The sequence below is a fragment of the Mastomys coucha genome, unplaced genomic scaffold, assembly GCF_008632895.1.
Source record: "Mastomys coucha isolate ucsf_1 unplaced genomic scaffold, UCSF_Mcou_1 pScaffold7, whole genome shotgun sequence".
Taxonomy (NCBI): Eukaryota; Metazoa; Chordata; class Mammalia; order Rodentia; family Muridae; genus Mastomys; species Mastomys coucha.
In genome coordinates this window covers 68,880,895-68,906,037 of record NW_022196913.1, presented here as the reverse complement: position 1 = coordinate 68,906,037, position 25,143 = coordinate 68,880,895, and the positions used below count along the sequence as shown (strand labels likewise).

At 44.3% G+C, this 25,143-nt stretch overlaps 1 protein-coding gene across 1 annotated transcript in view; it reads left to right on the top strand.

The window, feature by feature from the left end:
- Hsd17b3 (hydroxysteroid 17-beta dehydrogenase 3) overlaps positions 1-24,458 on the top strand; it is a 29,475-nt gene extending 5,017 nt beyond the window's left edge. Inside the window, exons 3-11 of the mRNA XM_031358512.1 lie at positions 8,431-8,506; positions 9,964-10,071; positions 11,398-11,465; positions 14,433-14,468; positions 18,923-18,957; positions 20,121-20,202; positions 20,340-20,405; positions 23,336-23,482; positions 24,208-24,458. Of these exons, the coding sequence (XP_031214372.1) occupies positions 8,431-8,506; positions 9,964-10,071; positions 11,398-11,465; positions 14,433-14,468; positions 18,923-18,957; positions 20,121-20,202; positions 20,340-20,405; positions 23,336-23,482; positions 24,208-24,387 (798 nt within the window). The 3' untranslated portion in view covers positions 24,388-24,458. The remainder of the gene's footprint in view (positions 1-8,430; positions 8,507-9,963; positions 10,072-11,397; positions 11,466-14,432; positions 14,469-18,922; positions 18,958-20,120; positions 20,203-20,339; positions 20,406-23,335; positions 23,483-24,207) is intronic.
- The last annotated feature ends 685 nt before the right edge of the window (positions 24,459-25,143 follow it).

Genomic DNA, 25,143 nt, shown 5'->3' with positions numbered 1-25,143 from the left:
GGGAGCTCTGTGAGCCTCCTGTGCTGACGTTCTGTTCTGTCCTTGACTAATTCTTGCTTTCTTTTCTGTACAAACCTTTTCATCTTTCTTTGTGTCTTATATAAAAGTTAATTCTTACCGGGCGGTGGTGGTGCACACCTTTAATCCCAGCACTTGGGAGGCAGAGGCAAGTGGATTTCTGAGTTCGAGGCCAGCCTGGTCTACAGAGTGAGTTCCAGGACAGCCAGGGCTACACAGAGAAACCCTGTCTCGAAAAACAAAAAACAAAAAACAAAAACAAAAAAAAAGTTAATTCTTTTTTCTGAGCTCATGCAGGCTTTTCTTCCTTCCAGAGAGTCCATTTTTCTCTCCGTCTAACGGCTGCTTCAGAGAAAGGAGTTCAGTGTGGGGAGATCTGGACTCCACAGCTGAGAACCGACCAGATATTCTGACCTCTGACCATCACTGACTGAATCCATGTCAACTAATGGGAGATGGTAGCATTCTGACCTGGGCTTCTGCACAGGCTAAACGGAGCGAGGAGACAGGCAGAATGACGTGTAGAGAAGACTTTCCAAGTTTACCTTCTATTTGCATTGAATGTTTAAATTGTGTTTCCTGGGGCTGGAAAGATGGTTTGCTCATTATGAGTGCTTGCTGCTCTTGCCAAGGATCTGAGTTTGGCTCCCAGTACCTACATGGTGGCTCAGTGAACAGCTATCACTCTAGTTCAAGGGGATCAGGCATCCCCCTTCTGGCCTCCAAAGGCAATGTGTGCACATGATGCACAGAAACTAACATAGGCCAAATATCCATACACATAAAAGAAATACAATTTAAAATTGTGTTTCCTTTTCAGATATTTTTGGAATATTTAAGAATATTTCAGATATTCACATACATTCTCTGTTTCTCTGTCTCCATCTCTGTCTTTCTCTCTCTCTCTCTCTCTCTCTCTCTCTGTGTGTGTGTGTGTGTGTGTGTGTGTGTGTGTGTGTGTGTATGCACTGGAGTCTTTGCTAGGGTTCTCTAGACAAACCAAACAAATTACAGAGAAGGAAGGAGGGGAGAAAGAAAGAGTAGAGGAGAGAGCAACAACAGAATATGTGTATTTGGGGAGAGATCTTTTTATTTATTTTTTATTTTTGTTTTTTTTTGTTTGTTTGTTTTGTTTTGTTTTTGTTTTTTCGAGACAGGGTTTCTCTGTGTAGCCCTGGCTGTCCTGGAACTCACTCTGTAGACCAGGCTGGCCTCGAACTCAGAAATCTGCCTGCCTCTGCCTCCCAAGTGCTGGGATTAAAGGCATGCACCACCACCGCCTGGTGGGAGAGATCTTTTTAAAAAGAAATTGGTTCACATTATTCTAGAAGCTGGTGTATTCAAGATCTGCAGGGTAGAATGGAAGGCTGCAGATCTGGGGGGGGGGTGAGGTTTCCCCCACATTATGGAGGGCAAATACTTAACTTTAAATCTTCTGAATCTGTTATTCCTAACTAAAATATACATTAAATGAGTAATGTGGCAGTGCTCACCTGTAATTCCCACCCACACTTGGGAAGAAGATGCAGAAGTTGCTTTCAGCTCCATAGCAGCTTTGAGTTCATCCTGGGCCACCTGAGATCCTCTTTCAAAAGACCAACAAATAGAAACCAAAAGGCAATAATAAAAGAAACACATACACACTTCACAGAAACACATGGGATTATTAATGTTTGCCATATGCCTGGGTACCACGATCTACTCAGGTTGACACGTGGAACTAACTGGCCTGGAGAATGGATGCCTGGGACTCACTAGTGCTTTTCTTTCTCAACATGTCTCACAAAGCTTTAGCCACTTCCTCTCTGCTTAGAGAGCTTCTTCTGTTTTGTTTGTTTGTTGGTGTGTTTTGTGTGTGTGTGTGTGTGTGAGGTCTGTAGACAAAGCCTTCCCATGGCTTTCTTCACTCAAACTCATTCTGATGGTCTTGAACTCCTAATCCTCCTGCCTCCACTCCAGGGTAGTAGGATTATACATGTGCACCACTATTTCTGCCTAAGAAATTTTACTTAGTGGATGAACTTAATAGTAGAATGAAACAGACCAAATAAAGAACCTGCAAACTTGTAGAAATTATCTTAATCTAAGCAACAGACAGAAAAATACGTTGGAGGAGGGGAAGGACAACCTCAGAGAGGCCTATGCACAGCTCCCTGTGTTCATTTTTTTCTTCCAGCAATCTTTCTGACCTTGACAATTATGTTTCCTCTAGTGGAGTTCCTGAAATACCTGTCTGGCTTATAGAAATCTCCCTCTCCCTCTCCCCTCTTCTTCCCTCCCTCCCACTCCCTCTTCCTCTCCTTCCTTTCTCTCTCTCTCTCTCTCTCTCTCTCTCTCTCTCTCACTCTCTCTCTCTCTCTGTCTCTCTGTCTTTGTCTCTCTGTCTCTGTCTCTCTTTCTCTCTCTCTCGGTCTTTGTCTCTGTCTCTATCTCTCTCTGTCTCTCTGTCTCTGTCTCTCTGTCTCTCTCTCTGTGTTTCTCTCTGTCTCTCTCTGTTTTCCTCTGTCTCTCTCTGTCTTTCTCTCTCTCTCCCCGCCCCCAAGGTCTCTCTCTTGGAACCTGGAGCTAGCTAGCTAGTTAGTCCTGCAGATCCACCTGTCTCTGTGCCCCCACCCCCAGCTATGGGGCTGGGAATTAAGATAGCAAGGCACCTTACCCCTCAGCCTTCTCCCAGTCCCTGCCTAAACACTTGCACTAAACTCTTGCCTGGCTTCCCTTTTTCTGATCTTTTGATTAGAGAAAGTGAGCTTCCTTGGGATTTGGTTCACATTCTGATTTATCCGCTACTCCAACTTAATTAAATAACTGGAAATTTCAAAGTAGTGCTTAATGGCAGGAATAAGGGGATGTGCATCTCTGGCTTTCCGGAAGCCTATTCTGCGCACATCTTAGTTTAATCCACATTCATCTTCCAAGTGGTCCGAGAGGCTTTGCCTCCTGTTTAAGGAATTTCAAGTATCAAGCAAAGCAGGTGGGGGGCGGGAGGCGGGGGAAACGTTTGGAAGGGCTGGGCTGGGAGGCGCCGGGTGGGCTTCCACCTCTGAGGCCCTTGTCTCTATCTGCACCTGAATTCCAGCTCTGTCTTCTATTCTCTGCCACACAGAGGAAGCCCTGTCTTGCTCCCACCACCGGGTGTAGATTAGCAGCCACAAGCACCTTCCTTGACCCAGGCCCCCATTCAAGCCAGCGTGGGCTGCAGAGATCCCGGACCAGTGGGCAGTGCATTCTGGGAAAGGCCTTGCTTCTGGAGGCTTAACTCTCTGAAAAGGGGCTGAAGACCCGCATATGGGGCCTGTCAGCCCCGACTTTCTCAGAATAAGATTGAGTCCTGCTTGAGCAGACAAAGGGGACAATGCTGCTCAGACAGCGCAGGGCTGTCTGAGCCGCTTTTGGTCCAGACCACTTCACATGCCACATGGAAACCCTCCAGGAAAAGGCGCCACCAAGGAGAGGCTGGAGCCCACAGGCAAAGAGCACCCTTTGTGCTGAAAATGCAAATTGTTTTTCATTTAATGGACAACTTCCCCTTTGGGAAGCCGATGAAGTAAACTGGGAGACAAAAGTCCTTCATTCTTAAGTCACCTTTGTGATAGATTCCAATTCTCAGAAGTGGTGGGGGTGGGACTCCGTTGGCCCAGAATTGCCCGGGTTTATGGTTTTTCCTCCTAAGCAATATTTTATTTTTGTCAATATATCATTTTTAAAACTGTTTGGTGAAATCCTATTTTAATTTGCATTTCCCAGAAGAGTGGTGATAGTTTTGTGTATGTTTAAGATTGGAAAAGATATAAAGAAAACAACAGGAAAACCTCATACACATGAATAAGTCTTTTTTTAAAAAAGAAAAAGCACAGAAAACTCTTAATTAGATGTAGATACAGATGCTAAGTACGTGATTGACAGTATTTAAGGGACCTTGATAACCTTCAGAGGGTTCTCAGATGATGGGTGCTTTCCTGGCTGGAGCTTTTCTGTGTGTCCTTCCCTCTGGGGTGCCCTGCAGCCTTGCACCACAGCTCCTTACCAGCCACAAGCAGACTGCTCTGCATAAAGAGACAGGGAGAGAAACCATCATATGTGCCAGGTCGTCCAGGGTGTCTCGCCTTCTCTTGGCCAGAGAACTAGGTCCCTTAAAGGCTGTGGCATCCTGCTTGATCACATGTCCAGAAGGGGACTACCACTGTCAGGACCTCTGGTATCTGAATTTACCTTGCAGCTTTAGCCTCTGCCCATTGAGCAACAGTGAGGGCCTGTGATCCTATACCCTGCTCTCAGCTTCGCCCTCTCCTCCTTCCCAGACAGGGTTTCTCTGTGTAGCCCTGGCTATCCTGGAACTTACTCTGTAGATCAGGCTGTCCTCAGACTCAGAGCTCTACCTGCCTCTGTCTCCTGAGTGCTGGGATTAAAGCCATGTAGCACTACTGCTTGGGTCAATTCGTGCCTTTGCAGGGGTAATCATAAAGAGATTCTTTTCCTTCAGGAGGCTGGATATTTCAGTAAACGAGACAGACTGACACCAATCAAATCACATGCAAAAGAACGTACATTTCAAGCCATCCTAAGTCATGCACGCATGAGACTCCCAAGGGGGCAAAATGGCTGAACTTTATGTAAGGCATAGGGGGAAGGAGGAGGCGCTGGAAATCAGTGATACAGATGAGGGTCTCCCAGGAAGCAGTCATGCTGGTCCCTGCTGGGCAAGGGTCACACCACAACCTATTTGTCTGAGTTCGAGGAGAGAAGCCGCTCTGCCTGCGCCTTACATTCCCTTTATGGATAGTTATGTGTATGTTGTGTTTGTGTACACACGAATGTCCCTGAGTTGGAGCTGGAGTTACATACAGGGGGTTGAAGCCTTCCAATGTAGGTGCCCCGGTTCTCTGCAAGAGTAGTCTGCACTCTTAACCACTGAGCCATCTCCTCAGCCCCTTCGTTTGCTTTGTTTTTAAATAATTAATGACTTAATTACTTTGTCCGTTTTTACAAAAGGATGGCTTTTAGAAATATTTGTTTTCAACGGTCTGCAGCTTCTCTTAGCAACCAACTCAAAATATGCCACAGAGTATATTTAGTATGAGATATTCAACACGCCTCTCTCTGGGGAGCTGTGATCCTAGCATAGACATGTGGACAACTCTGCTCTTCATAAAGGGTCCTAGGGTATGAAGCCTTATGCCCACTGCCAGCCTTCAGGGGTAGCCATTAAAGTTGACTTCAGTTGTTCTTGTGATGCGGTCTGTGTGTGTGTGTGTGTGTGTGTGTGTGTGTGTGTGTGTGTGTGTGTATCTTCTTACAGTACAAGTTAAGAGTGCCACCTTAGCAGGAAGCCAGCTAGCAAGGACAGTATTGAACTTCAGTGCTGGACTGCACTACCAGCTAGTTCTTTATGAGACTGGTGTGGTCTGATGTCACTCAAGAGAAGCTGAGGCCTCTTACTCACATTCACCAAACTATAGCCCGAAATATAGTACAGAGTCAGCTTCGTGTCACATTGATGGGAATTCTTGGTTGTTGATGGCCAGAGAATTCCAGAAGCAAGAAACATCATGCAAGGCCATTATTTGCATTCCTTTTTATCTGGCAGTTTGGGGTCTACTCCCCAGCATCTAGGAAGACTCCTTACCGTCTAGCAGACAAGGACAGTCACCGTTCTGAAGGCAATGTTCCTGGTGGCTGCAGAGAACGGCCCAGAGTCCATCCTTGTATTAAAGTCACCAACACAAGGAAAAGAATTGTCTTGTCCTGGCCTTTGAGATCGCTCTCTCTTTCCCTTGCTCTGTATAGGTCTGTCTTCTCCCAGCAGGGATGTTCTCCTTAATCTCTAGTCTGTATGATGCCCCTATCTCCAGCTTACCTTTTCCATCTGGCCTTGTTTTAAAATATTCACCCTTGCTGAAAGCAGTCCACTGATGTTTTCAGTGTTGTAAGGGCACACTGTTATCGCACTACTACAGCATTCCAGAATGTCCCAGTTAGGTTATGCCTTTCTCTGTCAGCAGACACTCATGTTTTCCTCATGTCCATCCCCGTCTCTGAGAGGACAGGCATGTGAGTGGACAGCAACTGTAAGAACAGAACTGCCGAGTCACGGGCTGCTTTCCTGATGGCCAGCGTTATTACTAATGATGGTGTTTGTTCTCTAGAGAGTCTGAAGTGTCAAGGTTATAGGCTCCCCATAAAAAGAGGGAACTTGACCTCCTTTTATTCTTTATTATGCAATTTTCATAATGCAAAATTATGCAATGATTGAGTTTTTTTTTTTTTTTTTTGGAAAGTTTGATAGAATTTACCTAGAGGACAATCTGTTTGGAATTCTCTTTGTGGAACAATTTAAATACTTGTTTATATTCTTATTGCCTTATTATGATATTTTTGTTTGTTTACTCTCTCTCGTTTGTTTGTTTGTTTGTTTGTATTTTGAACAGGGTTTCTCTGTGTAACAGATCCCTGGCTCTCCTGGAACTCACTCTGTAGACCAGGCTGCCTTCAAACTCACAGAGATCCGCCTGCCTCTGCCTTCCTAGGATTAAAGGCATGCACCACCATGCCTGGCTTCCTAGGATTAAAGGCATGCACCACCATGCCTGGCTTCCTAGGATTAAAGGCATGCACCACCATGCCTGGCTTCCTTTTTTTTTGAGACAGGGCCCCTCCACATAGTCCTGGCACTATGTTACTATGTTGATTGGGCTGGCCTCAAACTTGCAGAGATCCATCTACCTCTTGAATGCTGAGAAAAAAGACATGTGCCATCATGTCTGGCAACACTTGTTTTTTGATTTTTTGTTTTTAAGTGGTTACAAAATTCAAGTTATTTCTCTTGCATCAGTTTTAGAAACTTATATTTCTAAATTCTAAATTATATTTATAATTCCTTCTCATTTAAAAAAGATAACTTTGATTTTATGTGTATTAGTGTTTTGCGTGAATGTATTTGAGTGTATCGCATGCATACCTGTCACTCACAGAGGTTAGAAAAGGATGCTGGAACCCCAGGAACTGATGTGGTTGTGAGTCACCTGATGTGGGTTCTGGAAACTGGACCTGAGTCCTCTGCAAGAGCTGCAAGTGATCGTAACTGCTGAGCCATCTCTTCAGTTCCTGTAATAGCCTCTCAATCAAATTTCAAGAACTTTAGCAGGAATTATATGTATTATAAGGCTGTCATCTAGTTCACAGGACTTACTAGGAAGGTGCCAATCCCATTTCAGAAAGAAACTGAAAAGAAATTCAGAGAAGAAACTTAGAGAGACAAGATAGCTGGGCTCAGCCAGCCCCAAGGCAGTGTAGTCATGTTTCTTCAGCCCTCGACTGTCTGATGGTGGTTTCTTGAGCCTCTTGTGCTGAAGATCTTAAATGGAAAAAGAAGGAAGGAGAACAGTAACTCCTGTTGAATGACTAAGGAATCACTTTATTGCCAGGGAGTAAAATTCAACTCTGTGGAATTGCAAACAGGTGTGGGGACCATGGAACTCAAGGAAGATTTAAAACTTGCATGTATACTATTAGTGAGAACACCTACAAGCAGGAGTCTGAGAGTCTCTGACATGCCTCTTGAGTCTCTGGGTATGTAGCTCTTTGAGATGCTTTGTTTAGAAGATAACCAGAGCTCTCAGTGCCAGGTAACCAGGCATTGCAGGTATTGCAGGCATTGCCCTCTACCCCGATAGTCTCCCAGCAGTGGTGAAGGGATAGCTCAGTTCCTGCAAGTATAAGGACCTGAGTTTGATCACAGAACACTCATGAAAATGCTGGTGATCCCAACACTAGAGAGGTGGGGCTAGGGAGGCCCTTGGGGCTTGCTGGCCAGCAAGTTGAACCTAGTTGATAAGTCTCAGACCAGTTAGTCTCAGTCTCAAAAAGTAAGGTTTACAGCTACTGAGGTACAACACACACACACACACACACACACACCCAGGCTCTGTAGTTAGCTACAGTGACTCCCACCAGTTTCAGATAGGAGCTCTCAGACAGTGGGCCCACATAAGAAGACTTCTTTTTTTTGTTGTTGTTGTTTTTTGTTTTTTGTTTTGTTTGTTTGTTTCTTTCTTTCTTTCGAGACAGGGTTTCTCTGCGTAGCCCTGGCTGTCCTGGAACTCACTCTGTAGACCAGGCTGGCCTCGAACTCAGAAATCCGCCTGCCTCTGCCTCCCAAGTGCTGGGATTAAAGGTGTGTACCACCACCACCCGGCATAAGAAGACTTCTTAAAGTGGCTTTGGCTACGTAATGTGCGCACAGCATGACTGTTACTGTGGGCTTCAGCTTCACCCGCAATGGCTATTTCACTCATAGCTCAGGAACTTCCATCACATACTAGCTCTGGGGAGATGACTCACAATGCAAACAGGTATGTCACCCTAAGGCCTTCCCTCTGCTCACCATCTTTCTGGTCTTTCCATTCCTGCCTGCAGCTGGCCAGGCATGGACTCAATGTCGCACTTATCAGCCGGACACTGGAAAAGCTACAGGCCATTGCAGAAGAGATTGGTGAGTGAGGGAGATGTGTGTACAGAGCTGGCCAAGCATGGCACTGCCCTTCCTGTCCACACCACATGTGCTTCCTGGAGCCTGGGTTGTCTGTCATCTCTCCTCTGTAGACTGTTGGGCCCAGGATACTGTGGCAAAGCGTAAGGCATAGGCTGTTACTTACCCTGAGTTCTGTAACCTGAGAGAAGCTGAAAGAGGCTTAGGCATAGGAGGGCCATTTTCTCTGGGCGTTCACCCTCAGAATCAGCCCTGCTCAGCCAGAGCCCTTCGCTTCTGTCCCTTCCTTCAAAGCCAGAAACCAGGTCACTTCTTTGTGTGCATGCTCTGCTCCTTGTACAAGGGTAAGAGAATGCTAATTGATGGTCATCAGATTAAAAAAAGAAAAAGATGGGGCTGGAGAGATGACTCAGCAGTTAAGAGCACTGGTTGCTCTTCCAGAGGATCTGGGTTCAATTCTCAGCACCCCTACATGGCCGCTTACAACTGTCTGTAACTCCAGTTCCAGGGAGTGCAACCGCCTGATACAGACATACATGAAGGTAGAACACCAATGCACATGAAATTAAAAGTAAATAATTAAAGAAAAAGAAAAAGACATGACTCAGACCTGCCATGTACAGTCACAAAGGTTATACACAGTACAACCCTAAAAGACGTCTTTTACAGATAATGCTTTTGTTTAGATTATTTTAGTAAAAATGACCATAATCCTTATTTTTAGGTATTTAACTTTTAATAATTATTAAGCTAATAACTAGCCAGCTTATCAAAGCAAAGGCATGAATCTTTAAAAGCCATATCAGGCTATACTGGGCCAGTCTTGTTTCTCTGGGGGAGGTTCAGAATTGTGTTGTGGGGGTGGGGTTATGCAGCCAAACTGTGGAGGCCTGGTGCCCTTGAACTGATGAATTTGGCTTTTGTTCTATAGCTGGACTGTAGAAACCCCTCCGATTGGGACCAGACATCCTTGAGCATTTCCCTCATAATGGACTTTTTTTTTTTTTGGTTTTTAGAGACAGAGTTTCTCTGTGTAAGCCCTGCCTGTCCTGTGACTCTGTAGACCAGGCTGGCCTCGAACTCAGAAATCCACCTGCCTCTACCTCCCAAGTGCTGGGATTAAAGGTGTGCACCACCACTGCCCAGCCACAATCCTAACTCTTTCTAAAAATATTTTGTTACTTTTAATTGTATGTGTGTGTGGGGGGGGGGGGGATGTGTTCAGGTGCCTGAAAATGCCAAATGATGTTGTCATCCCCTGCAGCCGGAGTTACAAGAATTGTGAGCAACACGGCATGGGTGTTGGGGACCCTCAGGTCTTCCTTAAGAGCAGAAAGTACTCTTAGCTGATGAGCCATGTCTCCAGTCTCACAAAATCTACTTTTAATGCTGGGAACTTGAGGGTAAAGAATGCTGATTGTACCCCTGCTTGCTAGAAACATCTGTGATCTTTCACGCAGAGAGGACCACTGGAAGCCACGTGAAGATTGTACAAGCAGATTTTACCAGAGAGGACATCTATGACCATATTAAAGAACAACTTGAAGGCTTGGAAATAGGAGTGTTAGGTGAGTAAATTAAAAGTTTAAATATTGGTGTTGCATGTAAGTATGATAATCACCAGTGACATTTTATACAAAACTGGCAACTATATTGTAGTATTAAAGTGAACATTGAAGGCCCTTTTGGGAATGGGTTGGTACATATAGATACTTATCCCCAAGTCTGATGACCGGGGTTCCATCCTTGGGATCCATATGGTGGAAAGCAAGAACTGAATGTTTCAAGTTGTTCTCTGAACACCACACATACATGTACTCATACGCACTCACAGACAGAAAAAAAAAAGGACCCACTTCTTACTCAGAAATCAAGATGTCTTTCTGTATTTATAGACAAGACATCTTGCAGTCGCATGCTGGGTATACTGTCAGCATTAACAGAAGAAAGTAACTTGAATTTTTTAAAATTCCCATAAATTTAAGCCGTAATTACACTTCCACAAGTAAGAATACAAAAATACATCATTTTTGGAAAATTTGGAAAGGATGGATAAACACATGAAGGACAAATTTTTAAAGTCCCCCCCCCAAACTTGTGAGAGCATTTTAGTGCCTCTCCTTATAGGTACGAATGGAGATTTTCAAAACTGGGATTGCACATGTGTACTGTTTTATAGCATTAAACCAGAAACATAGAACTAGAGTGCAGCTTGTCTGGTGGAGGGCTTGTTCCACCCCCAGTGTCTTACAAACCAAGCATGTTGGTGTACACCATAATCCAAGCACTCAGGAGGTGGAGAAAGGAGGATTGGAAGTTTAGGGTTATCCTCAGGTGCGTAGTTAAAAATCCTTATATCACAAATGTTGTTTCTTAATGTCTTTAAATTCTAAATAGCCAATGTGCGTGTGTGTGTGTGTGTGTGTGTACACATGTGGAGGCCAGTGGCCAAGTCATATGTCTTCTGTTACTCTCCATGTTTTACTCTGAGCAAGGGTCTTTCACTGAAACTGGAGCTCGCTGATGCTGGTAGGCTCACTGTCCAATGAGTTCCAGCAGTGCTAGGTTGTAGATGTGCATTGCTATGTGGGCGCTGGAAACTGAACTCTGGTCCTCTGCTCTTAATCAGTGAGCCAACTCTCCAGCCCCCAGCTTGCTTACCTCCATCCCTCCCTTCTTTTCTGTTTTAATGTAGGTACTGAGTATCAAACTTAGGTTCCCATTTTGTGCACTAGCCACTGTATTGACTGGGTCCTCTCCCTAGCTTGCAGCCACTTTCCTTGTTATTAAGTCATATTGCAGTGAGCACTCGTGTACAGATGTCATTTGTACGTGTTTCTGTAGGAAGGTTTCCCTCCTGCTCTCATACCCTTTGTTTTGACTCTTTCTGCCAGTCAACAATGTTGGAATGCTCCCCAGCTTGTTCCCAAGCCATTTCCTGAGCATGCCCGGAGAGAGCCAGGTGAGCCTCTATCCTTTCTATCTGCTTATCTCTCAGCTAGATATGAACCCCAGCTTGCTTGCCAGGGTTGGGGGAGGGGGTAGATGGGAATCAGGTCAGACCAGGCTCTGCTGCATGGCGACTGTCAGGATATCTCTCTTTTCACCTCAGAACCTGACACACAGTCAAGTGTGTACCTTTTAATCTCTGCTCTTCTCTGTCCATCAAAAGCTTCCTAACCACGATACCTTTCTTCTGGGAATCTGTGCTCTACCCAACACATTTATGTCTTTAGTATGATGGGAGCAGCCATTTCTGTCTTCCTAGGCGATAAGATGTAGCCATCTCTCAGTGAGAGGGAAGTTTCCACATCTCTCCGCATCTGGGGGATTCACTCTCCTTAGATACTGAAGCCCACGAGGTTTCAGGTTCCTGATAAAATGACATTACACTCACTGCCAGGTTGTACACTTTCCTCCAGGTGACTTATCTCTAGTGCGATGTAAATGTGTGAGAACAGTTGTTAAGCTGTAGTGTTTATAGAAGAAAGGCAAGGCAAGTCAGTACTCGTTCAGTTCAGTTGTGATTATTTTTGAAAAAAAAGTTAAATTAAGTAAATATATTTTAGTAAATATTTTTTTCTTTGAAAATTGTAAGTTTTACTCTAAAGTTTGCCTTTTGACAATTTCTTAGATGTATCTATGTATCTCTGTTCCTCTCTTATTCCCTCTTACTCTGTTGGAGCCTTCTTCCCAGTAAATCTCCTTCTTACTTTTATGTCTTTAAATGTTTTAATATTTTTATTATTTCTTGGGAACTATTCACTCTCTCCTAAGTTCTCCTAGATCCATCTCACCCCTCCCATCCCTCTCCAACTTTGTGTCTTCTTCTTCTTCTTCCTTCTCCTCCTCTTCCTCTTCTTTTTAAAGCAACACAGAATCCAAATTGTGCTGCCCACAGACCATCCATTGGAATGTGATTAACCTAACAGGGCTACACCCTTAAAGAAAGCCAACTCTCCCTCTACCAGAAGCCATCAGCTGTCAATAACTCCTCAGGTTGCCCTGGGGACTCATTAGCCCTCAGCACTCCATGCTAGTTGGAATCTTGGCTGGCTTCATCTTGTACAGGCAACCATTGCTGTGGGTTCCTAAGTTCGATGGCCATGTTATACCCAGAAGATGTTGTCATATTTTATTCTTCTCTTTTAAATGAACTACTGAGCTTTATTAGGATTGCTTTCATGAACAGCCCATTGGAGTGAGCTGCCGCTTCCTAGGGCTACACTAATTAATCAGTGGCTACACTACTGAAGAAAAAAAATGACACTTTCCCCCAACAGCAGCCAGTAGCACCACAGGGAGGTATGTTTTTGAAGGTTTTTAAGCCATAGTTAGTTGAATCCAAGAATGTGGAGTCTGTGATGCCCAGGGCTCACTGCATATGGCCTAGACTCTGGCTGTATCAGGTTAATCGTTAAAGCTCACGAAAATACCAGGTCGTAGATGCTCAGTTCCACACTTCTCTTTAAGTGTGATCTCTGTTGCATACTCTCTATTTCAAGTCTGTCTTTCTCTTCAGTAGCTTCCATTATCACGCTTCTCTTTGTGTCTGTGTTTGGGCTCCTGTCTGTGCCCTCCTCCTTCCCTCTTTCCATGTGATGATTCTTGTATTCCTGAGGGAGTTACTGCCTGGACCAGGTGTTTCCAGGTTCTTGGTTTCTTGTTCAAAGACACACACACACACACACACACACACACACACACACACACACACACCCCAACTGAAGAAGTGAAGAATAGAAGAACTTTTTGAGAAGAAAATAGACAGTGCCGATCAGGTATGAGGCACGAGTACAGCCAGCACCTTGAGTTGGAGCACTCGAGACCATTCTCTGTTTTGAACAACAGGCTTGGATAATGTCAGCCTTTGCTCACTGGATGTGCTTTTTCCATGATGCATATGATTTTAATCATATGCATGTTTGATTATACATAGATAGAAGATAGCAAATGGTGCCTTTTCTCCAAAACTTCACTCAGAGGACATTCCTTTATTGCGCATGCATCCATACCGACTTCTGCATCCTAATTATATCTTGGAACATACCTGCATGGACACTGAGTCCTCAAGGGCTCGTTAAAGAGTACTATATTCCACCATGTGAAGCAGGGTGTGCTTGCAGCCCAGTTCAGTTGAGTCCCGGGCTGATAAGTGCCTAAGAGAGAGCTACGTACCTAACCCAAGCATGGTTCCAGGCTGCGCAGCCATCCCTATGCTTGCCTGCTCTACTAGCATTTTCTTTTCCTGTCTTCTGTAGCTCAGAACCTCTGTCTTGTGTTGTCTGACTGTTCAACTTTTCATGCTAGACATGTGCTGACCCTTCTTCCTCCAGCTGGAAATTCAACTCTATCCTCCAAGACGAAGAGATTCCTCCCAATAAACTTATATGTAGTTGAAAATATCCTAAGTAAAAAAAAAAATTGCTCAATACATCTAACCAGCTGGCCAACCCAGCTCCAAACATGGCACACTAAGGGAAGGATGAGTTTGACTCAGGGAAGAGAGGCTGACTGAGATGCAGTCAAGGTCCAGTATGGCAGAAAGGCATTATACCACATGCCACCAGTCCTGGAGAAACTACACATTCAAAAATTGAAGTGTGATTTCTATTGTATGTACACTGATTTTGCTTCATCAGAAGAAGTCGATCCAGCCATCAGAAATCAGGAACCATCTATCTTCCATTGACACTTATGGTCCTACTATTTCCTGAATTTTCAAGGTGGCTCTCCTGCTGAGGCTGAGGCTCACAAATAGGTAGAATCATAGAATGGATGTCACTGAGCCTCAGCTAGGAGTCAGAACGTTCACGAACACGTGATGGGACCACTGGCACTCAGCTTTGGCCCACTTGATTCTTTGTCAGCGTCTTCCTGGGGTGACTCTCTGAGGACTGGGCTGACTGTGTCTAATTATTCATTGCAGAATCTCATCCACTGCAACATTACCTCCGTAGTCAAGGTACGTGAAGAACGTGTGCTAACCACATTAAAGTACAGAGGCTGAGACATTCCTTGAAATAAGCTGTTCTTGAGCACAAGTAGGTCTTATCTTCCCCCTGTTTTACTCTGTTCTCATGAGGAAGACACACAGCTGGGTTCATTCTCTTTAGCATCTGAATCCATTCCTCCCCCCCCACCCCCCACCCCCCGCATTTGGGATACACCAGGCCTGAAGATACCAACACCTCCTCAGGATTTCAAAGCAAGTCTCTTAAAATTTAATATTTTGAAAAGTGTTTAGTTGTCTCTGTAAAAAATGGCATCCACTATGTAGGGAAAGATGACAAAAGACCCTGAAATCATCCTCTGACTTCACATACTTGCCATGCATGACCACCCATGCCCTTCCTTTACATAGAGATGTGCAAATAGTTTGTTTCAGGTATATTGTTGGGTCCTTTGCTTTGTATTTATTGAATTGAGCTCAAGATCATCCGGATAGTAGGCTCTTCTTTTATAAAACTTAATTGATTATTCTATTGTTTTAAAATTATGCATATTATGTATATCTGCAGGTAGGTAGGCATCTATGAACACCAGATGTACCAGATACCCTGGAGCTGGAGTTACCAGCGGTTGTGAGCTGCCTGACCTAGGTTCTGGGAATGGTCCTCTGGAAGAGCAATGTACCCTCTTAACCTCTGAGCCATGTCTTTAGCCCAGTAATTTCTTCTTATTTGTGGTTTAGTTATCTGTGGTCAGCCCTGTTCTCAGAAATTAAAAGGAAGAGTCTCAGTATCTTCTTTAAGAAAGAGACTAGAGACCACATCCGCATAGCTCTTGTTTTACTATATTATTATGACTGTTATAGTGTATTATTAGTCATTAATCTCTTATTATGTCTAATCTGTAAGTTAAACTCATCGTAGGTTGTGTTGGTTTCAGGCTTTATCCTCAGGATTTTAGAATGTACCCTTGACATATCACCGTTGAGGGTGTGTTCTAAGCTCAGCTCAGCAGCTGATTCATTTGACAGCACACATCAAGTTATCCAACCATCCCGAATTTCCAAGTCTACATCTGTTACAAGAGTGTTAGGCAGAGCAGCTGGGGAGATGGCTCCGTTAGTTGTCTTGCAGGCATGAGGATTTGAATTCAAACCCCAGGGATGATGATATGTTCTTATAATTCCAGCGATGGTGAGACAGGAGGCAGAGACAGGCAGGTCCCCTGAAGCTTGTATTTATTCAAGCAGCTAGCATGACATATATGGTGGAGTCCCAGCCTGTCTCAAACAAAAGATGGAAGGTGCTGAGGACCCTGAAATCATCCTCTGGCTTTACATATACACCATGTATGACCACCCATGCCATGCCCCTCCTTTACATAGAGACTCGCAAATAGTATTAGATGAAGCAATGTCTCAGCTATATTGAGCTGTTGGGTCCTTTGCTTTGGGTCAGTTGCAGAGTCATTTATGCTATGATCCCTCAGGCTAGTCCATTTATACCTCGGTGAGGAGAAAAAGAGGGCCTCCCTCCTGGAAAGACAGTTTAGAAACTGGAGCTGCTTAAGAATGGACATGGTCCATGTGACACGGTGAGGAGTTAATGCTTTAGTGTGAACAGAATGTTTACCCTTCCTCTGAGCTCATAGAGCCTCCACCACACGATGCAGCTAATGAGTGAGCGCTGAGCTCTCTGCCTCTGCTTACCCCACAGTTGGGTTCACAGTTGAAGTTCACATCTGTACGTGGCAGCCTTGTTGATCTCTCTTGGCAGTCAGTAGACCTGTGTGGAGGAGCAAAGTGGAAACTCTGATTTCAGGTTGCTGGGGTACGTGTGGGTCCAGGTTAAAGGTCTGGAGCATAAGATGACTGAGGAGGGCCATTTTTTGAACATCAGGAGGGGAAGCTGGTCAGCACCCTTTTCTACAGGCAGTTATTTCAGGTGGATAGGCTCTCTGGCAATAGTTCCTTCATCATTGGTTGTTTTTCTGTCAGCACACTGGAATGTTACAGCTTCCTGCTTGGTTATCATTGAGTGCTCACAGGGTTTGTATGCTAAGCAATCTGTGGCTTTTTAAAGCTCCCAGCTGATGTGGCTTTAAGGTTTATGTGGTCAACTGTTGTTGAAGCTTATCATTAAAATCTTTTTACATTATTTTAAACATTGATCTTCCAATGTTGGACTGCTTGATCATCTAGATCTCCCCAAAGGATTTGATAACCTTCTGACTTCTTTACTAGATAAATGCTTTGATTTGAAGTTTTAAAGTTTTATTTATTATAGACACTAAACTCCCTAAGCAACAAAGAAAATAAACTAAAAGTCAGCTTCTAAATATACCATGCACTCGTTAGCCTGGCTGGCTGGAAGCATGATCCACAACTCTTAGTGATTCTGAAGGTGCTGTCTGACAAGAATATGCTCTTGCTGGTCAAGGGCCGAGGTAGGAGAGGAAGTTTGAGGAACTAGGAAGGTGGGAGAGTAGACTTTATAGTTAATTTCTTGTTACTGTGCAAATGGGAGATGGCTCAGCAGGGGAGACCCATGTTTGGATCCCTGGCACCTACATAAAAAGGTTGAGTGTGGCTGTAACTGCAGTGCCTGGAAGTAGGGACAGGATTTCTGGTGCCTTCTGGCTTCCAACCTAGCAAAAAGCAAGTGGGCTCTAGGTTCAGAGAGAGGCCTTGTCTTAAAGGAATAAGGTGAAGAGGGATAAGGATGACTCCTGGTATCCTTCTCTGGTCTCTGTGTGTATGAGTAAACACACACACACAGACACACATACACATACATATACAAACACACACAGATGCCCACACTTATATACACATACATACATATACACATACATACACTTATATACATATAAACATACATACACACATATACACACATACATACACACATATACACACATGCACACAATACATACACACATACAAATGCACACATATGCACACACTTATATACACACACATATATACACACATACAAATGTGCACATATGCACACATATATATGCACACATACATACACACATATACACACTTATATACATACAAGCATACATACGTACATATACTCACATACAAACACATACATGCACACATATACACACATGCACACACTTACAAAATACACACATGCATACATGTACACACATATAAACACATATACACACATACACACACGTACACACATATACATACACACATGCACACATTTACAAAATACACACATGCATACATATACACACATGTACGCACATATAAACACACACATACACACATGTACACACACATATATACACACATACACACACACACGCATACATCTGATAGAAGCAACTTGACAGAAGGAAGGATCCCTTTGGTTGTCGTCCATTATGGTGATGAAAGAGGGCACAGTGCATCAGTCCCAGGAAAGCCGAGTGGAGAGAGGGTGAGACAGCTGGTCATGTTGTGTCCAAAGTCAGGTGCAGAAAGACAGGAGTGCTGGTGGCTAGTTCCCTTTCCTTTTTATTCAGTCCAGGACTCCAGCCAGTGGGATGGTGCCACATTCTCAGGGTCTGCCTTTCTCGGTTACACATTTCTGGAAACACTCTCATAGATGCACCCGGATGTGTATCTTTAGGTGACTTTGGAGCCTGTCAAACTGAGGATGAAGATTAGCCACCACAGAGACTAGACACTGGAAACTTTGGGGCAGGGACTGATGCTGTCCAGTGCTGTCTGCGCTACTGAGGTCGTTTGCCCAGTAAGGCTAAGAGAACTCCTGTGGGAGACACTGAGGATGCTCAAGTGTGTCCAACAAGATGAAAACGGTGCCCTGGAGTGCGAACCACTCAATCGAACCTCTCATTCCTCTCTCTTTTCCCTCAGAGGCGGAGGCAGTTTTTACAGAGTTGTCCCACCCCCCAGTTGCAGGAAGACTATCTGGAGGCTCTGTGTATGGGATGGTTCAGTGGCAGGAGAATCTCTCTAGAAGCTGCTGCAGGGACCCTCGGCAACACAGAAACAGGGGCACGCTGCATCTGTGGCTGTTGGTCTCCTTGCTTCCTCTTGCCTCCTTTTGCAGACCTGCCCCCATAGGCTAAAACGGGGAGATGTATAGGAGATGCTATGTTCTCATTCCACCTCATGGGTGAAGCATGCAATGGCTGACATACTCTTCCTTCATCCCTGTAGTAGATCCTGCCACCTTAAGCTAAGGCCCCCGGTCCCACTGCCCTTGTGTTCCAGGAAGACTTCCCAGGAAAGAAGCCAGAGGCTGCCGGACAATTTGCCATCTGTCTAGGTCGCTGCGGCTTCTAGCCAGATTCTCAGGTTGCCAGAATGGCTTCTAAAGTTCGCCAGCAATTTTCAAGGTCACCTAGGAAGATTAAGCTTCTCCAACTTCCTTCAAGGACCCTGTTCATTGCTACTTAGTTGCTTTGTCAAGGTTTAACCCTGGCCTTCTCTTATAGATGACACAGCTTGTTCTCAAACACATGGAATCAAGGTAAGGCCTTTCCCAGAAGCAGCGTGGAGCAAGGTGGCTACCCTGCCTTAGCGGCCACCTTGCTTGGGGACTTTGTAGTGGAGGGTTCATCAAGTTGCTGATTTAGTTGATGGTTAAAACCTTTGAAGACAGAGCACTGTGATTATTAGGGGGAAAGAGCTCATTCTGGGCCAAGCCAGCTCTTCCCATGTGCAGGTCTATATAACATGTTTTAAAGGGAGATTGAGAGCAGCCATTTCAAAACACATGGGCTTCAAAAGAAAATTAACTCATGTTGAATATAAAAGAGACAGGTTGGCCTCAGACCAAGACCATGCCCTTTTTTATTGTGAATTCCATCTTCTGTCAGAAACATCGACTCTGTTTCCCTGGTAAATACCCTCTCAGTCTCCAGTAGTCCATTGCTATCTGGGTCACCTTATTACAACAGCTGTTAGGGGCTGGTTTTCATCACCTGTTAGTCCTTAAGAGCAAATCGTTGATAGTTTAATTTTTCTAGAGTAGGAAGTGGGTAGCTTTGTTTTCTAATTTGCAGTTTCTTGCTACCCAACTCTGGGCAACTAACTGGGAAGATTAAAGATAATTTCTCCCAGTGACCAAGAGGCCGAGGCAGGAAGATCACCACAAATTCAAGGCCAGTCTGGGTTCCACAGTAAGGCTGAGGCTAGCCTTGGCCATATAGCAACATGCTATGCTTCAAAAAATGAAATGAACAAAAAAAAAAAAAAAGGGAATTTCAAAAGATGTAAGTAAGAGCCCTGAAGAGCACAGGGGTGTCAGAGTGAACACACTGCATGTAGGATAAGTTATACCATGTGACACATGTCCCTGCTGTGACAGGTTATCCCTGTGAGTCCAAAAGGACCCAGGGCATGTGGTTCCATCTAGACGGAGAATCCCTTCCTCCTTTAGTCTTGAGCCAATTTGCCTTTTTGTAGCTTGGCAGGGAGACCATTGTCTTAGCAGGGCTCCTATTTGGAGTACCAAGTCCTTTATGGTACAGACGACAGAGTGACATCACCACAGTGTCCTCCTTTGGGCTTTGGGGAGTCTTTCCCTTGCAGTTCATGAGCCGTGGAAGTCCAGAGGGTGGGTTCTGACAGCCCCACACCTCAGGTGTCTGCTGTAGGACGGGGCGCAGCCTTTGTGCCTCTGTCCTTCAGGCGGAGAGGTCTCATCCTGAATATTTCTTCTGGAGTATGCCTTCGTCCCTGGCCTCTGTACAGTCTGTACTCAGCTTCCAAGGTGAGTGACGAGTTGCCCGAGTCCCCTCCTTCTTCTTCCAAGCAGCTGGTACCTGTGATACTCTTGGGAACCTGACTACAAGGGGGCTGACTATAAGGCAAGCTCCAGGACCTGAAGTGTTTTCTCTCTCACTGCAGGCTTTTGTGTACACATTTTCCAAGGCTCTGAATGTGGAATACAGAGATAAAGGAATCATTATCCAGGTGAGGTGGACAATCATGGGCCCTTCCAAGTGGGAACCTTGGTTAGGTGGATGGTAGTCCATCATCCTTTGCAAAACAGGCTGTGCATGTGAAGATGGACTGGACTGTGCTATTGGGTTCCCCTGACCAAGACCAGGCCAACGGTTGCCTCCACAATCCCTCCTGCTGCTGAGGTTTCTGCTGGCCTTCCTCCATTGTGGGTGTTGGGTGGAGAGGGGAAGTGAGTATAGATGTGGTTGTTCAAAAACACGTGAAGGGCTGATCATGTAGCTCAATTAGTAGAATGCTTGCCTAGCACACACGAACTCTGAGTTTCATCTACAGCACTGCATAAAAATGGATGTAGTGAGGGGGCTGCAGAGATAACTCAGTGGTTAAGAGCATGAGCACTGACTGTTCTTCAAGAGGTACTATGTTCAATTCCCAGCAACCACATGGCGATGCAATGGGATCTGATGCCCTCTTCTGGTGTGTCTGAAGACAGCTATAGCGTACTTATATACATAAAATAAATAAATAATTCTAAAAAAAAAATGGATGTGGTGGTACATGCCTGTGATCTTAGATAGATGGAGACAGAAGATCAGGAGTTCATGGTGATCCTTACTACACAGTAAGTTTAAGGTTAGCCTGAGCTACATGAGCTATGGGGGGGGGGGTGTGTGTGTGTGCTGTGGACCCTTTGCTTCATGGTGCTGTATTAGAACAGACAGTGGGGTTGGTCTAACTGTTGTTTCTTCTCTGATATGCAGAGAAAGAGCAGAGGAAACACTTGACTTGTGTTGGGACCAAGGGAGGGGAAGGGATCATCCCAAGGGCCATTGGCCTGTGAGGGGTTATGCACAGCCCAACCCTCTGGTCTCGGGAGGTGGAAGGAGGAACAGAGCCATTATGTGGAGGCTGCTTGCACTGACTGAAACAAGCTGTTATTGCCATCCCTGGGCTAAGCAATGAGACCCTCTGAGTGTCAATGATTTACATGTGCCTCATTTAATAGTACAGTCTGGGAAGGAGATACTATTAGAGATGAAATGGGCATACTTGAAATTATGTGTGTGTATGTGTTCATGTATGAGTAGGTATGTATATGTCTATGTAGGTAAAGGTATGAACAGGTATGTGTGTGTGCATGGCCATGTATGAGTAGGTATGTATATGTGTGAGCAGGTATGTATACGTGTCCATGTGTGTGGGAAGTCTGAGGACAACCTTAGTTGTTCTTTCAGCAGGGTTTCTCATTAGCATGTCAAGTACTCTTGCTCCCTTGGCTCTGAATTTCATCCCAGTTCTGTGGCATCACCCAAGCAATACTGGGAGGCTTGCTTAAATTGTGAGCCTCAGTTTTTCCGTTCATGAAATGGCCCTTTATTGTTACCATATAATATCTAATAATAAAATATTTACTGAGCTCCTATTTTGGTCATAAAGGTGTTTTCTCTACCAAAGTTAACTATAAAAATGAAAGCATTATTATTATTTTCCTCTCTGAAAACTAGAGTTAGGAGTTTTTCTCAAAAAGTAACCCTTTGAGATCCTGGAGGCAGGGAGAGTGTTAGGTGTTTGAACCACAGCGTTCATCATTTACATAAGAACCAGATCAAGTAGACCAGCTGGCAAGTAATTGGATTTAGTTATAAAGCAACGTAATTACAAATGAGATGTGCTGAAACCAGGAGAGCTAGAATGGATTAGTTTTCTCAAAGAATTTTATTATACCTGAGAGAGAATGTGAGCAAGAGAGAGAGAGAGAGAGAGAGAGAGAGAGAGAGAACACAAACGTGTATGTGGAGATCAGAAGAGTCAATTTCTTTTTGTACTGTGAGGGTCCCAGCTCTGTTACAGCTCTGTTTTTTGTTTGTTTGTTTGTTTTTGTTATTGTTATTGTTGTGTTTAGTTTAGTTTAGTTTCTTTCAATAAAGATTTGAAGGTCTCTGCATCTGTAGTAACATCAGAATAATTGTTTAAAATCCTCCATCAGGTTGCAACATGTTTAGACATGGATGGAAGTACAGTACTGGATGCTCAGAGTGCCATCAGTGTGATGGTAGTATTTCTTACTACCATAGAAAAGATCCTAACTGGGGATCAGAGAGGGCGTCCAGAGTGACTGAGGTGGCTTCAGCTTTAGTTATGTGTATTAGAACAACATACATAGAACCTCACTCATTTAGCATTGACAGATTTAATATAGAGTATGCAATTAAATTTGATTTTCAAAGACTCATTGTCTGTTGAGTCATTGTTTTACTAGTAGCCTGGTTGGCCTTGAACTTTTGATTCTCCTGCCTCAGCCCTAAGATGATAGGTATGTGCCACTACTCCTGGCTGATTAACTTTCTAGCATAAATCCATTCAATGCAATACTTGGGGTGTAACTATGCTGAATGATTTATGCTTGTTTTGAGTTCCTCTTTTATTTTTAACATTGTTATTTTGTCTTATTTTATTTTATTTTATTTTATTTATTTATTTACTTTTTTCTGGAGCTGAGGACTGAACCCAGGGCCTTGAGCTTGCTAGGCAAGTGCTCTACCACTGAGCTAAATCCCCAACCCTTGAGTTCCTCTTATTTGTGTATGCAGGTCTGGGAATTGAACCAGGACCTCCTGCAGACACCCTACTACTGAGCTTACTGGGAGCCCTCCCTGAGCTTCCGCTATAACTCTTGTCCTGCACTTTTATTTTCTGAATCTGGCAGTTGCCTTGCATGCTCTGGTGGGCATGAGCACCTTAAGATGAGCAGTTAAGACCTCATGTTCAACAATCAAATTCCCTCTTCTCCAGTTTCGTGCCAGCTTTGGGTCTTTTATGAAGGAGCTTAGAACATTTCACAGGGAGAAAGGAGCTGGATATGTATGGTGAATGTGTGCCCATGCTTCAGCCTCTGCCACAGTAGACGGTTCTGTGTCATACTCTACTTTTCTCTGCAGGTGCTGACCCCTTTCTCTGTTTCAACCCCAATGACAAACTACCTAAATACCAGGATGACCAAGACTGCCGATGAGTTTGTTACAGAATCCTTGAAATATGTCACGATTGGAGCTGAAACCTGTGGCTGCCTTGCTCATGAAATCATGGTAACCAGTGACCTCTTTTGAAGCAAGGCTGTATGCTGGCATCCTGGAGAGGGTGGGGCTGGCTCTTCCTCCATAGTGAGACAATCAGCCATTTTCTTTCACAGCAAGCTCACAGGACCAGCATGCTGCAGTACAGCCAGGGAAAAGACGTAAGAGTTGAGGCTTATGTGCTCAGCCTATGAGTGACCCCAAGGCTCCACTTCTCCACTTAGAAAGCTTCCACTTAGTGGCTTTTGGAAGTTCTTTGGTAGGAAAGACAAGCAGCTGGGGCTTTCATGTAGTAGTTCCTGCCTTCCTCGACTCTGTGTTTCAGTAAAGTTGGGCCTCTAAAGAAATGTTAATCGGTTTGTCCTTCCCTTCGAATAAACAGGGAAGAAGGCATGGTAGAAAGAATAAAAAGGTACCTTGGAAGTGGGGCTTCAGGAAGGAAGAGCAAATGCTCCACAGGGCAAGAAAGAAGTGCAGCGAGGTGGTTGACACAAAGTGAGCCCTCTCGACTTAATGTGTACTTCAGAATGATGAGGATGACCAAAGGGCAGTTAGTGACAACTTGGGCCTCTGAGAAGTTCGCCTTTATAAAGTGTCACAAGACCTTAAACATTAGAACTATACTTGAACTGCCCATAGTTAGTCCGGAAAAATAATCCTTAAATGACTGACTCCAGACTGTCTGATATAATTTCTTGGCTCTGCTCTTGTCTCAGACACATGTTTTTCTGTTCCAGGCAATAATCCTGAACCTGATTCCTTCCAGAATCTTCTATAGCAGCACAGCTCAAAGATTTCTCTTGACACGATACTCAGATTACCTGAAGCGCAACATTAGCAACAGACACTGGGGTACCTTGCCTATATCTACAAAGCTGAGAGAGGGAGTCCCTGGGGAAGCTGGACAGTTAGACTAACCAGAACTGGTGATCCCTGAGTTCAGGAAGGGACCCTACTTCAATAAATAAAGTGGAGTGTGATTCAGGAAGATGCTGATGTTGACTATGGGTGCCCACATGCACATTCATGGAATTGCTTGCATGTCCACATGCACATGTGAACACTCATACATGTATATACACTCACCATACAAATGGAAAGAACCCCAAACACACGATGGTGCACAGCATCATCTCAGCACTCAGGAGGCAGTGATGGGAGCATCTCCACGAGTCTGTGGCTTAATTGATCTGTATAGCAAGTTCCAGAACAGCTGATGTTACTGCTCAAGTTTGCAGGTACATCTGGGAGAGCAGAACCAAAAAAAAGGAGGTGGATTAAAGTCTCATGCAGTAGCCAACTTTATTCAGAACATCAGGCAACATATATTCTGAGGGTTATCAAGGTCATATGAGCAAAGTTCACAAGAGTTCAAACTGCATATGGTCACAAGGACAACTTGTGCTTGAAAACATTTTTGAACAACAAAAGTAGCAGCAATGGGTAGTCAGTCCATAGCAAACCTACTTCTATTTATTATACCTAGGAGGGGGGCACGAAAGCACATTCCAAGAACAAATCCTCGTTTAGAAGCCACAGAAGTCATAAGACTCTTGTTTTCTTCAAGTTTTCTCATACGCTCTCAGAATCTCACACAGCTTCATCCTTGGATGTCCCAACATATAATAAGACCCTGTTTCAAAAGACAATAATACAGCAAAAGAAGTCAACCC